The sequence below is a fragment of the Symphalangus syndactylus genome, chromosome Y, assembly GCF_028878055.3.
Source record: "Symphalangus syndactylus isolate Jambi chromosome Y, NHGRI_mSymSyn1-v2.1_pri, whole genome shotgun sequence".
Classification (NCBI taxonomy): Eukaryota; Metazoa; Chordata; class Mammalia; order Primates; family Hylobatidae; genus Symphalangus; species Symphalangus syndactylus.
This window is the reverse complement of record NC_072448.2, coordinates 10,921,927-10,937,481: the sequence shown is the minus strand read 5'-3', so window position 1 is coordinate 10,937,481 and position 15,555 is coordinate 10,921,927. Positions and strand designations below refer to the sequence as shown.

The 15,555-nt window shown below is 40.6% G+C and overlaps 1 protein-coding gene across 14 annotated transcripts in view; it reads right to left on the bottom strand.

Moving 5' to 3' along the window:
• The window catches only part of LOC129476699 (thymosin beta-4-like), a 271,345-nt gene extending 263,516 nt beyond the window's left edge, over positions 1-7,829 (bottom strand). For 8 of the 14 annotated variants that reach the window (XR_010119789.1, XM_063635430.1, XM_063635426.1 and 5 more), the window contains exons 1-2: positions 7,145-7,433; positions 6,565-6,678 (exon numbers count right to left, since the gene is read on the bottom strand). Coding sequence is in view for 12 of the 14 variants with exons in the window: in XM_063635430.1 (XP_063491500.1) it covers positions 6,565-6,678; positions 7,145-7,214 (184 nt within the window). In the remaining 2 variants the exon portion in view is untranslated. Of the gene's footprint in view, positions 1-3,202; positions 3,741-5,374; positions 5,815-6,564; positions 6,679-7,144; positions 7,434-7,752 lie in introns of those variants that run through there. The other 6 variants (XM_063635424.1, XM_063635423.1, XM_063635433.1 and 3 more) reach the window with 6 other exon arrangements.
• Positions 7,830-15,555: the final 7,726 nt, after the last annotated feature.

The following is a 15,555-nucleotide window of genomic DNA, read 5'->3' as shown; positions in this document are numbered from 1 at the left end:
AATTCTTTAAAATCATTTTCCTGCATCAATTGAAACAATCATAAAAGAACAATTTTTTCTTTTCACTCTGTTAATTTTTGGTATATTGAACCATCCTTCTGGTCCAAGAATAAAACCTACTTGTTTGTGCTGGGATTTAATGTGATAGTAAATTTGATTTGCCAATATTTTGTTGAGGGTTTCTGCAACAATCCTCACCAAAAATATTGGCTTGTAGTTTTCTCATAGTATCTTGGTCTGGCCTTAGTATAAGGGTAATATTAGCCTCATAACGTGAATTTGAAAATGTTTCTTTTTTAATTTTTAATTTTTGGAAGCATTTCAAAAGGACTGATGTTAATATTACTTTAAATACTTGGTAGAATTTGTCAGTGAATCCCTTTGTTCCCAAACTTGTGTCCATGTATGCACACATGCATGTGCTTTTGTTTATTGACTCAATCTCCTTACTAATTATAGGTGTATTCAGAGTTCCTATTTCTTTATGAATTATTCTTGGTAATTTGTATGTTCTAGGAATTTGTCCATTTCTTCTGGGTTATCCAATTTGTATGGATATAATTGTTCACAGTATTGTTTTATAATCTTTTCTTTCTGTAAAATTGGTAGTAATGTCCTGTTTTCTTTAGAGTTTTCCCTTTTTTCTTAGACAATCCAGATAATGATTTTTCAATTTTTAAAAACTTTTTGAAGAAACATTTCATTAAATTTATTTTCTCTGTGGGTTTTTTACTCTCTATTTTATTTATCATTGCACTAATTGTATTTTTGTTTTTAATGCTGACAAGAACCAACTGATTTCCTGACATTGTAAAGAAGTATGACCTGTTGTTTGACAACTTTGCTTTGGATATGGCTGAAATTGTCATAACAATGGGATGGGGCAGTAAGTTTTATAATGATAGCCCTTTGTCTAATTTGGCTACCACTCTGCCTTGTCTACCTCATCCTTCTTTCCTTAGATAAGTGCAAGCCTCCACAGTTATCATTCAGCTGGTTCTATGATGCAAAGCACAGAATCACCCTCACACCCTAATCAAACTTCATTGGAAATACTTAGCCTGCAAAGAAGATGATAATGAACCAAAATTGGTAAAGGTAAATGCTTAGATTCTGCTCATTACTAGATGTCAGTATCTAGGAGAGGAACAGGCACAAAATAAACAATAGTTATTTCAAAGAAATATGGCCAAAAGTGTGGAGTTACTTTTTTTGGAGATGGTTCTGAATGTGTGAATTAGATTCAACCGGATTTACCTCTTTCTTTCATTTGAAGAATTAATTCTTTGAAACCTAGTTGAAGACTTAAATGAATTCACTCTGGTATCCCACCCTCCTGCTGGGAAACTCCATAACCTATATCAGAAAAAAAAGTCCTAATACGGTGAAGGCCCATACACTACATGCCGATATGATTGTTCTTTTTTCTTTTTGTTTTTTTTTGTTTTTTTTTTTTGAGACAGAGTCTCGCTCCATCACCAGGATGGAGTGTGCAATAGCGCAATCTCGGCTCACTGCAACCTCCACCTCCCGGGTTCAAGTGACTCTCCTGCCTCAGCCTCCTGAGTAGCTGGGACTACAGGCATGCGCCACCACTACCAGCTAGTTCTTGTATTTTTAGCAGAGACAGAGTTTCACCATGTTGGTCAGGATGGGCTCGATCTCGTGATGTGTTCGACTTAGCCTCCCGAAGTGCCAGATTATAGGCATGAGCCACCATGCCCAGATAATGTGTTTGCTCTTAATACCTGAATGTATTCATGCATCTCTTTTGTAACATTGAGCTTCTAAAGAGGAAACTTAATGGAACTTTAGAGAATTACCTTAGGCTTATATGATGCTTTAAGAATTTATGTTTGCATATAAGAATTTGGAGTCCTAGTTTAAATTATCAATAATTCTTAAAATGATGAGTTCAAGGTTGCATTACAACGCTTTCTTCAAATAATGAAGTTTATATTCTTCTTTAACCCATTAATATTTTTTATAACTTTTCGGACTTGCCCTCACAGTATATCTTCCTTTTATTAGAGTATACATTTATTTTACCAGAAGTGTTTTATTCTATGGTTACCCATGTTATTTATCTCCATAATCATAGCAAACATACAACTGAGTCCAAACCTTCGATGTTATCTCCAATCCCTGACCTTTTGTGTGTACTCGCTTAGGGATCCTATAATTTTTTCTATATCACCTCTTATATCATGGAGCAACTTTCTGATTAATATGCAAAACTTTAATTTTCCCTTCCTTTTACAAATCTACCTTTTTAGTAAAATGTTCCTGCCCACCAATTTACGACTTCAACCACCAGAAAATTTTGCCTTATCTAGAAGATATATTGATTTCAAATTGACAATACAGTTGCTGATAAGCTTTTAATGTACAGATATAGTCTAAGAAACTGTATACCTCAATGATTCTGCCAAAAATATATATAATTTAGTAATTTGAAATCTATTTACTCTTCCATGTTATTTATCTCCATAATGATAGCAAACATACAACTGGTTTCAAACCATTGATGTTATTTCTGAGGTGCTTATAGGTGTTATTTCCACATCTCTATTAAAACTAATAGCAATGGCCATGAAAAAAATACTGTGTATCTGTTACAGCCTGTCTTATTGAAATGTGAACTAAGAAATACTAAGACCGGATGTGTTACCACCTCATATTGTTATTATAACAGAGGGTACTAATCTGCTTGTTTAATGACAAGCAGTATGGATAGTTTATTCCTTGCCCTCCTTTCTTGTAACCTCATTTTTAAACAGAAAGAGTATACCAGCTGCCTCATGTGGATGAAAGGATTTTATTTTTGTTATCTTCCAATTACCTAAGAATAACTTTCATTTCTTGGCCAGGGACATTCCCTTCACAGTATAGTTCTCATTTATCTCCCTGCCCAAGGTCTTACAAAACAGAAACTCAATGTATAGTTGTTGGGTAATGAGCAGATACCTGACTCATGCTGTGTTAAAATCACCAGACAGCACTATATGCATAGTATATTGGAATAATTAATTATAATATTAATTAATAATAATTACATGATATAGTGATATCTTAATATTATATATGTAAACGTTATAAGACCTATTATTATTATATACTGTATAATATATTACTATTAACTATTATAAATATTATATTTTCATGAACTATTTTTATTTCTAAATTGGGACATTACGACGTGTTCATGTAGCTAAAGGATATCAGCAACTTAAAAACTCAATATGGTAATGAAGAAAGACATAATTTCCTGTTTGATAATAATGTGACAAGAATAGCTCTAAATGCCATCAGTGGATCACAAATGTAACTTGTTCCTCTAGCCAAGGTTCAAACTCATAAAATCCTACAAAAAAGTGACCAAATTATCCACGTGGGTTTATTATTTTTCTAAGTTCTTTAAAGGACTTTAACATGTGAGTTACTGTTTTTGCCCACAACAATCCCACAAGACTAACACAAGAATGACAAGAATTTACCAGGAAAGTGTTCTTCAAAAAAATACAACATCTACATAACAAAGTCTTAGTAAAAGATTTTAAAATGGCATCCATCCATTCCGCTCACTTCTAGATCTGGAGCATTCCTCAGAAGAATTCTTGGAAGATATCAGACAACAGTTACAATGCCCAATTTGTGTATGCTCATAGAATATTTTACTGCAATGCAAGTCATCAGTTGGTTTCCATCAGAATTCATTGACCATTGAGCTTTGGAGGAATCTGGATATAATAATTTTAGATATCTTTATAAAAACATTCAGCTGGGTGCAGTGGCTCAAGCCTGTAATCCCAGCACTTTGGGAGGCCAAAATGGGTGGATCACCTGAGGTCAAGAATTCAAGACCAGCCTGGCCAACATGGCAAAATACCATCTCTACTAAAAATACAAAAATTAGCTGTGCTTAGTGGTGAGCGCCTGTAGTCCCAGCTATGCAGAAGGCTGAAGCAAGAGAATAGCTTGAACAGGAAGACAGAGTTTGCAATGAGCCAAGATCGTACCACTGCACTCCAGCCTGGGTGACAGAGCAAGACTCCATCTCACAAAACTAAATAACTAACATAAATATAAAAACGTTCATAATCAGATTTACAGGAAAAGGACACCTTCTAGCTGATCAATGAAACACAAGGGAAGATACTATCTTTTTAGTTAAGGCTGTATTTCTTATGGCATGTAAAAATAGCTGGCATGGGCCAGGCACAGTGGCTCATGCCTGTAATCCCAGCACTTTGGGAGGCCAAGGCAGGTGGATCACCTGAGGTCAGGAGTTCAACACCAGTCTAGCCAAGGTAGTGAAACCCTCTCTCTACTAAAAATAGAAAAATTAGCCCAGCATGGTGGTGCAGCCTGTAATCCCAGTTACTCAGGAGGCTGAGGCAGGAGAATCGCTTGAACCGGGAGGCGGAGGTTGCAGTGAGCCGAGATCACACTAGACTTTAGCCCAAGCGACAGAGCAAAATTGCGTCTTAGAAAAAAAAAAAAAACCTATCATGTTGGAGGCACTCAATAAATACTGGCTGAATGAACTAATGATCTAATGCTCTGGATTAATAATAATATATTATTATTATTAATATATTATATATAATAATAATATATAATTGACTATACATATTGATTCAAATCAGCACAATCAAAAACAGTGGCAAATTACTGTGTAAATACATTTTAAAAATATATTTAATATTGTACTATTTCACATGATATGCATATGTTCAAAAGGACCTCAAAAGAAGTATATTTAATAACTCTCCATCAACTACGGGGGCAAAGTGTATATTAAAGCCCTCATGTATGTCCATCACTATGTGAGGCACTTTGGGAAATAGAAGGAAGAGTACACAGTGCATGTACACAATGAAAAGTGCATGCGCACAGTGCATGCATGAACCCTGCCTACAAGCATGTCAATGTGACCATAGATAATACGTTATGTAAGAATCTAAGGAAAATATAAACCAAGTGAATACAGGTCTTAGAAGCATATTTTCTTCTTAGCTTACTTTATTGCACATTTATATCTTAAGTTTGTAATTAAGTCCCTTCTCATTACATGCAACAATGTAGCTGAACTCTAAATTAGTGCTTATTTGTTTTAGATTACAGTATAAGCCAGTTTTGAAAACATAATCTAAAGGCAATCTCAATCAGCCAAAAAAAAAAATCGTCTCCCAATTAGCTAGAATAAAGAAGGTATTTTACATACCTAGGTAGAACACATTTCATACTGTAACATAATTTATTCAAATCACCAGCTTGTCAGTTATTCTTTGCCTGTGAGGCCAAGGGGCACGCCACTTTGCAAAGGTTTAAATGGTGAATAAAACACTCTTTACAATCAACAAGCAATCTCACCAGCAATGGTTTAAAAAATGTTTATTTTTTAATAAAAACTGTGCATTCCAAAAATTAAAATCTTTCAAACAACAACAAAAATGGCACTCTGATTAAACTTCATTTTAGATTCGGCAGGACACTTGGCCCAACTTGCTTTTACTCTAGATTTCACTGCCCTCCCACTCCGCTAAGTCTTTCGCCAAAATGTTCAAGCTATTTTCCTTCCCTGCTAGCCAGCCAGGCGATGGGAGAAGCAGGCGTGGCCTTCATTGTCAGCAGGTCTTCGATGTCAAAAGGGCAGCACAGTCCTTTCAAACTCATCCAACGTGTTTGCATCTAACCAAGTTAAACAACTAAAAGAAGTAAAACAAGAAAGCAATGCTTGTACAACGTACAGTGCATAGTGGTGGCACACGCCTGTTTAAGATTTGCCTGCTTGCTTCTCCTGTTCGATCGCTGCGACCGGAAAAAAACGAAAAGAAAAAAGATGGAGTGGGATGATTAAGGGCTTTCAGTACAGCCTAATATGGAATTAAGCGGCTTTCATTTGCAATATCTTTTCATATCCTAAACGTTCTGCAAGTGTACCTAGCTAGGCACGTCATAATCAAATAAAAAATGTATACTGAGTATATTAAATAGCCGTACATTTTCAGTGATAAATGTGTTTGTATATTATTATACCGCATTAAATATTGCATTAGTAAATTAATGAACCCTGTGTTCATGCAACCTTCCCCCGTAAGGATCTCCCCATTGTTTTGTTTGTTTTTGTTTTGGTTGAGATGAAGTCTCCCTCTGTCACCCATACTAGAGTGCAGTGGCAGGATCTGGGCTCACTGCAACTTCCCCTCCCAGGTTCAAGCAATGCTTCTGCCTCAGCCTCCCAAGTAGCTGGGATTATAGGCGCCCTCCAGCAAGCCAAGTTAATTCTGTATTTTTTGTAGAGCCGGGTTTCCTCAGGCTGGTTTCGAACTCCTGACCTCAGGCTATCCCCCGCCCCGGTCTTCCGAAGTGTTGGGATTACTGCACTAAAAGTCAGATGATTTTTAATTAACCTTTGCAAGCCACATTCACCAACTATCTGCTCCTTGCGTGCCCTCCCCCGCCTCCCGAATTCTTCCTGCGGCAGCTCCCAGTCTCCCTCCCTCCCACCGCCCGCTCCCATTCCAGCCTTTCTAAAGATGGGGGAGGGTCGGAGCTTACTTTCTTTGGAAGGCAATGGATTTTTCTCTTGAGTTTCTGTCTTCTTCAGTTTCGACTTATCAAATTTCTCGATCTCAGCCATATCAGGTTTGTCAGACATGGCTGCGTAGGAAGCTGTAGGGAACAATCCAAAGTGAGCGTGAGAAACAGCCACCTGTCGGGGTCTCCGGACTGGGAACTGTGCTTTTGCCCTCCGACCCGCAGCCTGAGAAAGCCCTTCTCGCCCTCCTTCCGCTGCCGTTCCGCGCTCAAGAGCTTCCTCTTTCTACAGAAAAAGAGACGACACCTTTCCTCAAATATTTCAAAACGCAGGGGACCAAAGAGAACGGATCCCTCTCAAAGTGGAATGCTCCGGAATAAAGGAAATTGACCCCTGCGAACTGTTAATTACAGCGTTTAAAATTAAAGGCTGGTTTGGACGAGGATAGAATAGGAAAGCCACTTCCGCGTTCAAGTGGTCAAAATCGGGCAAGAATTCCTAAAATGGAGCCCAGGTCGCAAAAGCGTTTCCATTTTCTAGCGGCGGCCTCTCTGCAAAGAACGCAGGCCGGGTCTTGCGCCCACTTTCTAGTCCTCTCACCTAGGCGGAGGCTGCAGCTGGATCTTGCGACAACCTCAGTACATGCTTCCTCGCCGGCACCACACTGCATGCAGCCCGGCACACAAAGCGCGACCCGGAAGCTAGTCCTGCCAGCTCTCTCAGCATTTCGGCATCCTTAGCACACATGCCTCCGCAAGAAGGGCTGTGAAAATGTCACAGCACAGCCCCGCTGCCGCCAGGCTGCACAGATGCAGCCCGCAGAGCCATTTGAGGCTGGGAGATGGCTCGGGGCTCGGGAGATGAGTGAGCCTCAGAACAAAGGATCTGTCTGTTGCCCCATGTCTCAGCCTCCAAGGCAACGCACAATACCTTTGCGAGCAAACACTAAGAAATTTTAACACGAACCCCCCGAGCGGCAGTAGATAAACGCCAGTTTTTTGTTTTGTTCTTAAATCATCGATTTCCCCATCGCATTACCCATCATCTAGGGTGTTTCGCATCCCCAGCTCCCCAAGGCAGCCTTCCCGGGGAGAATCACTCGGCTGGGCTTTAGGGGATGCCTTCACAGGGACGCGGATAATGAAGGGGCGAGCGCGGCAGGAAGGGGAGGGTAGGAGAAGTAAGGAGGCAGGGTCCCTGGGGCTCACCGAAGCCAGGCGCCTAAGGGAGCGAAATCTAGCTTACGCAGTGTCCACCGCCGAGTTGCCAGGAGGGGATGGGCAGGCGCTGCTTTATAGCCCTCCTATGTAAATGAGGTGATGTCACCCACAGGCCCCCTTAAGTCTTTCGCTCCACGTCTCGGAAGGGCTTCTGAAAGCTGCCGGGCTGTTGGGGAGCCCCAACGCCACCCTGGGTCCACCATTGCCGCCTAACCACAACGATGGCAAAAGATAAAATGAGCAAAGCACCTTCCAACACTTCATTCAAAACGCATTTTCCCCTTTTACAACAGGAGCGCAAAAATTGCTTTTGCGGACTGGTGCATATTATATAAGGGTCGGGGTGATATCTAGGGTAACAGGCATTGTTTTACTGAGAAGCTGACTTTATCTACTGCGGACATACGCACGCAAAGGCGCGGTGTCCCTCCCTGCAGGTCCTGGTCCGCTGAAGGGATATTACTCCTGTGACTCAGCTTTCAGACCAGTGGAGGCCTATGCGCCCCACCCCGGACCTCTTCCTCGCTGGCGTTCCTCTTGCCTTTGGCAGAAGGTAAGGCAACCCTCAGTGATTTTAAAAGAGAAACTTTCAGCACTGTAACATCCATATTGTTCATTAGCATAATTTTTGTAGGCACTCGACTCAACAGTAATATTTACTGGGTATAATTTGTCTGGAGTTTATAGGTCCCTCTTAGCAAAATAAGTCAGTTTGAAGCTCTGCCATTGACGTACTGCCTGACAATGAGGAAATTATTTTCCTTCTTGTTTTTTATTTCATAAATTATCAAAGTGATTGCTAAGAAGGCCTGTGTTGAATTCCAAAGACTATAGTCCCATTATCTCTAACATCATAAGATAAAATTCAAAAATCAAACTATATTTCCAAGGGAGAGCTTCCAGCACTAGGACATCTCCGAAGTGCAACTGCATCTGGAAATTTAAGATAAAAGATTTGGGTAGAGGGAAGCACTTTTCAAAATGACACCTGACTGTGAATTCCAGTGACCCACTTGCTACTGGAAGTTAGTTACAAATACCATGTCCTGCGCCTGCAAATGGCGTGGGAAAGAAAGAAGACCCACCGGTTACAAAGAGGCCTAACTGTGATTATTTCTGAGACAAGGCAGTATGTAAAATATTTCTTTTCTGTAACCTGAGCAAATGTTTTTTAGAAATCCGTTGCTAATTATTTTGATGGCACAGGTTTTTGTGTCGCTGGGGATTAGAGTCACAGACTTCCCCGTTTCTTCATTTACTTGACTTCCTTTTTCCTGGGGAGGAAGGAGGTGGGGGTGAGCAGCAGCAGGTGCCATCTGGTTCCCTGGGTAATGTTCTGCTGGGTGGCTGCCTTCTTGCCCTCCGAATGGGGCACTGGACCTGTTCGTGCGTGCACCGAATGTCACCTGTCTGGTAACAGTCCCGCTTCCCTGTTCCATGTTGGGAGTCCACTTCATTGCTGAAACAGAAAAGATCTTGCAGGGTGGCTTTTCGCCCGTTCAGCCTGCAGCTGCCGTTGTACCTACACCGTTTCCGCAGATTCTGCAATTTCATTTCCCCTCACCCAGCTGCTGTAGACAGTCATTTCTTTCCTTCCAATGTCTCCTGATGACAAAGGAGTGCCACTACCTTCTTGTAGCCTCTTCTCCCAAGGGCTTTCCTCAGAAAGGATTAGGCCTCACCGAATCAATTCCCTAAAGGAGACTGTCGAATGAAACTTGGAAACATCTGGAGAAGTTTTCCAGTGGGGTATCAAGCAGCATTCCACTGTGCGGAGACACGGATAGGCAGGTGGGAACAAAGAGGAAAAGAGAGAGGTGACCTGCTTAAAGGAAAAGAGTTCCCTTGATTGGGCTTGACTTGCCAACTGGTCGGGAAACCTACAGAGAATGGAAAGGGAAGGGTGGTTCAGATACAAGGAAGTGCAAACCAAAGGAATATTTCTAAAAGTTACATGACTGGCCATGTAAACAAATCTTTTTGTGCTAGAGTTTTCTCATCCGTAAAATGGGTTCATTGCAGTACCGACCTCACAGATTGGGAGGATTAAATGCTTTGGAGTGCATGACAATTAGTAAGCTCATTGCACTGTTAGTATTATTAGGATGGAAGTTTGGGGACAAAATAATAAAATAACTGTTTTACTGCTTAGAATAAGTTAAAAATTTTAGATGTCTTGATATTATGATTTGTCTTATAAAGTACCAGTAAAAATCAGGTCTTTTGTTAGTTTTACAGTGAATAAAATGTAGGAGTTCCTATTGGTTGACACCTTCTAAAAGTCAAGTTTTGTGAGCTTCACAATATTTTTCATTTCATTTCTACTGCCTCTCCATAAAGAAAGGTTTACAGATGACGAAACTGAGGCCTAAAGAACCATTATTTAGGTAACAGAGTTATGAGTTATGGCTTTCTATAACAAAGTACTGAGATAACCCCGTTATATATACTAAAGGGCACATAAAAGTTCTCACGTTTATTTCCCTATTCTGTGCCTGAGAATCACCAGGAACACTGTAAGAATAGGAGGCTGTTTTGCTTTCCACAATGTTTGGAGGATAGTAGTTGCTCAATGAACAGTTCTCACACTTCATTAAATTGACTTTCTTAAGTGACAGAGCTACTTTAGACTCGAATCAGCTTATTTTCTTCTGCATACAATTAAATCCATTTAGTATTACTATTCTAGATTTTAGAGAAAATTCTTGCCCCAAGGAAAATAACACTTATAAGTCACTTAGAATTTGTTGGGCACAACCACTATTAAGAGAGGAGTTTTCAATCCACATTTGGAGGACAGGCATAGATATTGCAAAAGGCCCTTAGTAACTCCAGGTTGCATGGTGCACTCTGAACTGAGGGCTCTCCAATGTAAGCTGAATAAAAAACACTTTACCCTGACCTCCTTCCTCATCTCATTGGCCACAGTGGCTACTGAAATCTAAGTTCATGAAAATTAAATAGGTTATTTTTAATTCTCATCTGTAAAATGGGTTATTATTAAATAGGTTATTTTTAACCTATTTAATTTTTTGCAGAGAACTTACCAGAAGAAAAGGAGAAGAAAGAGGAGGAGAAACAGAAGAACAGCAACAACAACCTTGCTTGGTCAAGCCCAGAGTTCTTTGTCTGGATTTCACTGAATTTCAAAGGCTGCTACCATCTGCCCCACCTGCCTGCACCCCAGACTCCCCTGTGTCCCCTGCAGTACCCATCTGCTCATCCTGGTCTCCCTCACAGTGGAATCCTCCTTCCACAGATGGGAATCTAAATCCTCTTAAAGACATAGCCCAAGGACAGGCACATGGTGGCTCATGCCTGTAATCCCAGCATTTTGGGAGGCCAAGGTGAATGGATGAACTGAGGTCAGAAGTTTGAGACCAGCCTGGCCAACATGGTGAAACCCCATCTCTCCTAAAAATACAAAAATCAGCCAGGCATGGTGGCACATGCATGTAATCCCAGCTACTCAGGAGGCTGAGGTAGGAGAATTGGCTTGAACCTGGGAGGCAGAGGTTGCAGTGAGCCAAGATCATGCCACTGTACACTAGCCTGGGTGACAGAGTGAGAGTCTGTCTCAAAAAACAAGACAAAACAAAAAGACATAGCCCAAGGCTGGACGTACTGTCTTACTCGTGTAATCCCAGCACTTTGGGAGGTTGAGGAGAGAGGAGTCCTTGAGTCTAGGAGCTCAATGCATTGACCTATAGTCTCATCCACTCAGGTCGCTGAGCGGGGCTGGTCACTTGAGCTTGACGGGTGGAGGCTACAGTGAGCTGTGGTCAGGCTGCTGCACTCCAGCCTAGGCTACAGAGCAAGACCCTGTCTCAAGGAAAAGACACACACACACAACACACACACACACACAACACACACACACACACTACACAGCCCAGTTTCCCCTGTTAATGATAGAGAGGGAAAAGAAGAAAGAAGAGAAGTGATATTTAGTGGATTAGCTATATCTTGTACTCTCAGTTAAACCCTTTTATGTAATACCTTATTCAATTCTCACTCTATTAGTACCCACCTATATTAGTGCCTATATTAAAATTAGTACCTATAGTATTGGGTACAATATCTTCATTTTTACCGCTAAAAGAAACTGAGGGTGGGAAAATATTAAGCAATTTGCTAGAAACCAAACTCTCAGATCTATCTGCCAAGCACTTTCATGAGGCCCATAATCTGCCTTACTTTTAACTGAAACACATCTTTCTCCAAGATTCTCACTTTTAGTGGACCTAAATTTTACAAAGTGTGATGGTACAGAAGGCAACCCATGCAAATGTGAGAAAAGTGAGCAGAGGATAACAACAAAGAGGAGTGAAAGAATACCTTCTAGAGTACTCAGTGCTGAGTGCAGAGTCATGCTGCTAATTGTCCTGTTGCTTTATTGATCCAGTGGAAATTTTAGAACCAAAAGAAATGTAGAAGGGGATCTCATTCAACCCAGTTTCCCTTCTGTGGCTTGAATTTTCCTCTATAACATCCCCTCCAAGTGGTTACTCAGCCTCCACATACTCAGGGAACAATATGAGAGCAGAGAATCTTTGAGTTATGCAGGGAGCAATGAATACCTTAGCTTGTCAGGCATTTACCTAAAATGAGAGAGAGTGACAGGAAATAATGCTGGGAACCTGTCAGGGGCCTGGTTATAGAATAATTATAATAAAAATCATGGTTGTAACCATAGAAGTAATAACAGCAAGCACTTTCTCAGTGTTTTCCATATACTGGGGAGCTTTCCATGCAATATTTCCCAAATCCTCACACAATCCTATGACAGTGGCACCATTAGTTTCTTCATTTCGGAGATGAGGGAATCCTAGGGTGATTAAAAACATTTCCCAAGAACACTTCACAAAAGCCAAAAGCAGCATTTGGACTCGGACTGGGTGGCTCAGAAGCAGCCTCATTTAAACACTAAACTTCTCTAGATCCTAAATGTTTTTGAAAAACTTTGATCCACAGACCAGATAAGGGTAAAGTTATAGTTTGTCTCAATAAGCTGTCTGGCTATTTCCTCATGAAAACATTTAAATATAGATATTGTAATAACATATCATCTACGTTAAAATTTTGCCTACCCCAATTTTCTAATTATTTCACTGCAGAAATTCATCTGCTCATTTTGCCTCCTCCTACATGGCCAATGCACAACAAATAAAGGGAATTGTGTATCTGGAACACTGGTAATTTTCCTGAGCTTTTCACTCCTTCAATCTTTTTTTAAGAAATCATCCATATTACAGTGGTTTAAAAAATTACTAGGTTCAATATCATATTGAAAGGGGAGCCATTACATACTCCCAATGATAAACCTTTTACTGTATTGTGAAGCAGAATTATCATTAGCAAGTAATAAGTGTTTTCATGTTTTAATGTGCCTCTTCTATGGGTGTCAAAGCTTTTATATAAAATATAGTATTCAGATCATCAGCAGGAAGTGGTTAATGTCTCTATGGTAAGGAAAACAAAGTGTAGGTAATGGATCACTGGCTCAAATCTGAGGGGAAAACCCAGATAGGCCAAGATCAGCCTCCTTGGCTGACCCTCATGATTTGGCCTATCCTGGACTGGCTTCACAGGTACACAGCCAAGCAGCAGCACTGGGCTGCATGCTCAGAAGCACCCAGTACTTGCCTTAAATTCTGCTGCCACCATTTTGAAATTCTTAACAATTTTGAACAATGAGCCCCATTTTGCACTGTCTTCCCTAAGTTCTGAAGCCAGCCCTCTGCCTTTTAGATTCTCATTCTCTTAGCACTTCCAGTGGTACTATTTTTTCCTGGACTCAAAAATGGGCCCATACTCACATGTCCGCTCCTTTGCCTATAATGACCTCTTAGGTCGTGTCCACCAATACTTTCCAGATGAGGGAACTTCCTTACTCTTGGTTCACTTGAGAAAGTGTGGGCAATGTAGAAAAAAAATTTTCATTAAGAAACCAGAGGACACCAAATTTTAAAGTACAAAACAATGGGCTTCTTAGTCATACTGGAGCCTTAACACAATTTCGTTTGGCTGACACAACGAAGAGGCCATAGGGTCTTGGTCCTCTTACGCAACTCCAGCCTACCTTGCAGGAGATACGGATACTGGACCAAAGTTCTCAAATCAAGTTTCCCCAGTTGAGGCAGTGGCATCAATGCTATCACTGGGGGAATTCTTCATTCCTCCTTTGATTTTCTGTCTATTTGAGGGCTAATCTTTTTGACCTGGTGCTGGGCCACAGTTGTGCATAGCAAACAACCCCAGGAAATCTTTGACCTCCAAGAGACAGAAACTCTTCAACATCACCTCCAGTGGTTCCTTGTTGGATTTCTTATACTGTCTTGTCCTGATTTTGCAGCTAAGTTGGCCAGCTCTCTTGGAATTTTTCAAGGCTCCTTGACATTCACCCCTTCCTAGTGCTAGTGGATCAGTCTGAGTATGTGCATAGGATGATCCAGACCATTCACCTTCTACAAACTTGGATCTGAGCCTAGTTGCCCTTAGAGCTGGTATCCTGGAGCAGTCACTGGATTTTTCTAGGGACTGTGAGAGGAGCATACACCAGTTCTCTTCTTTTCCTTCCTTTCAGGTTAGTTTTTCCTGTCTGAGGGATGTCTATAGCTTAGCTTACTTGCTCATCAGAATTTACTGCTATGTACCAAGGCTAGTGACAAAGCGAGCCTGTATCAGCATCTCCGATGGCTTTTTTAGTTCTCTCTGATGCTTGCACTTGCAGAACGCTTGCCAGGGGAAGAATGTCACATCATAGTACTTCATCTTTGTATTTTCTTTACACCTAACATAGAAATAATAGGCACAATTTCCACCAATTCCACCAATATTCCAAAGCAATAAGGATAATGCCACTGATTTCACCCTTAAGTACATACCCAAAATAATTGAAAGCAATTATTCACATATACTTGTACACTTCATCATAGCAGCATATTGACAACAGCCAAAAACTAGAAATAACACAATGTCCATTAATGTATGAATGGATAAATAGATTGTAATATATCTATATTATGGAATATTATTCAGCCACAAAAAAGAATGATGTTCTGGCTGGGTGCAGTGGCTCACACCTGTAATCCCAGCACTTTGGGAGGCTTGAGGTGGGTGGATTGCCTGAGGTCACTCAGGAGTTCAAGACCAGCCTGGCCAACGTGGTGAAACCCTGTTTCTACTACAATTACAAAAATTAGCTGGGGCATTGTGGTGGGTGCCTGCAATCCCATGTGAAAACTACTAGGGAGGCTGAGGCGGAGAATTGGAACCTGAGAGGTGGAGGTTGCCTTGAGCCGAGATATTGCACCACTGCACTCCAGCTGGGTGACAGAGCTAGACTCTGTCTCAAAAAAAAGAATTTCTAACGCATCCTACAACACACATGACTCTCAAACATGTTATACTAGTGAAAGTAGGCAGACATAAAAGACCACATATTGTGTGATTCAGTTTTCATAAAATTACAAGAATAATTAAATCTAGAGAGACAGAAATTAGATTAGTGGTTGTCGGGGGTGGGAGGAGGGAGGAATGGAGAGTGATTGCTTTATGGGTTGGAGTTCCTTTTGGTGTGATAAAAATTGAACTAGATAGAAATGGTAGTTACACAATACTGTGAATGCACTAAAGTGTCCATTTTGAAATGGTGGAACTTTACTTTACATGAATTCAATGTAGAATCAAAGGAAAATGAAAATAATAAAAAAAAATTTTTTTCTCATTACCCAGAGTTTGATTATGAGGAGATAGGAGGAGGGTAGGGGTGCAGTGAGATTCAGGTGA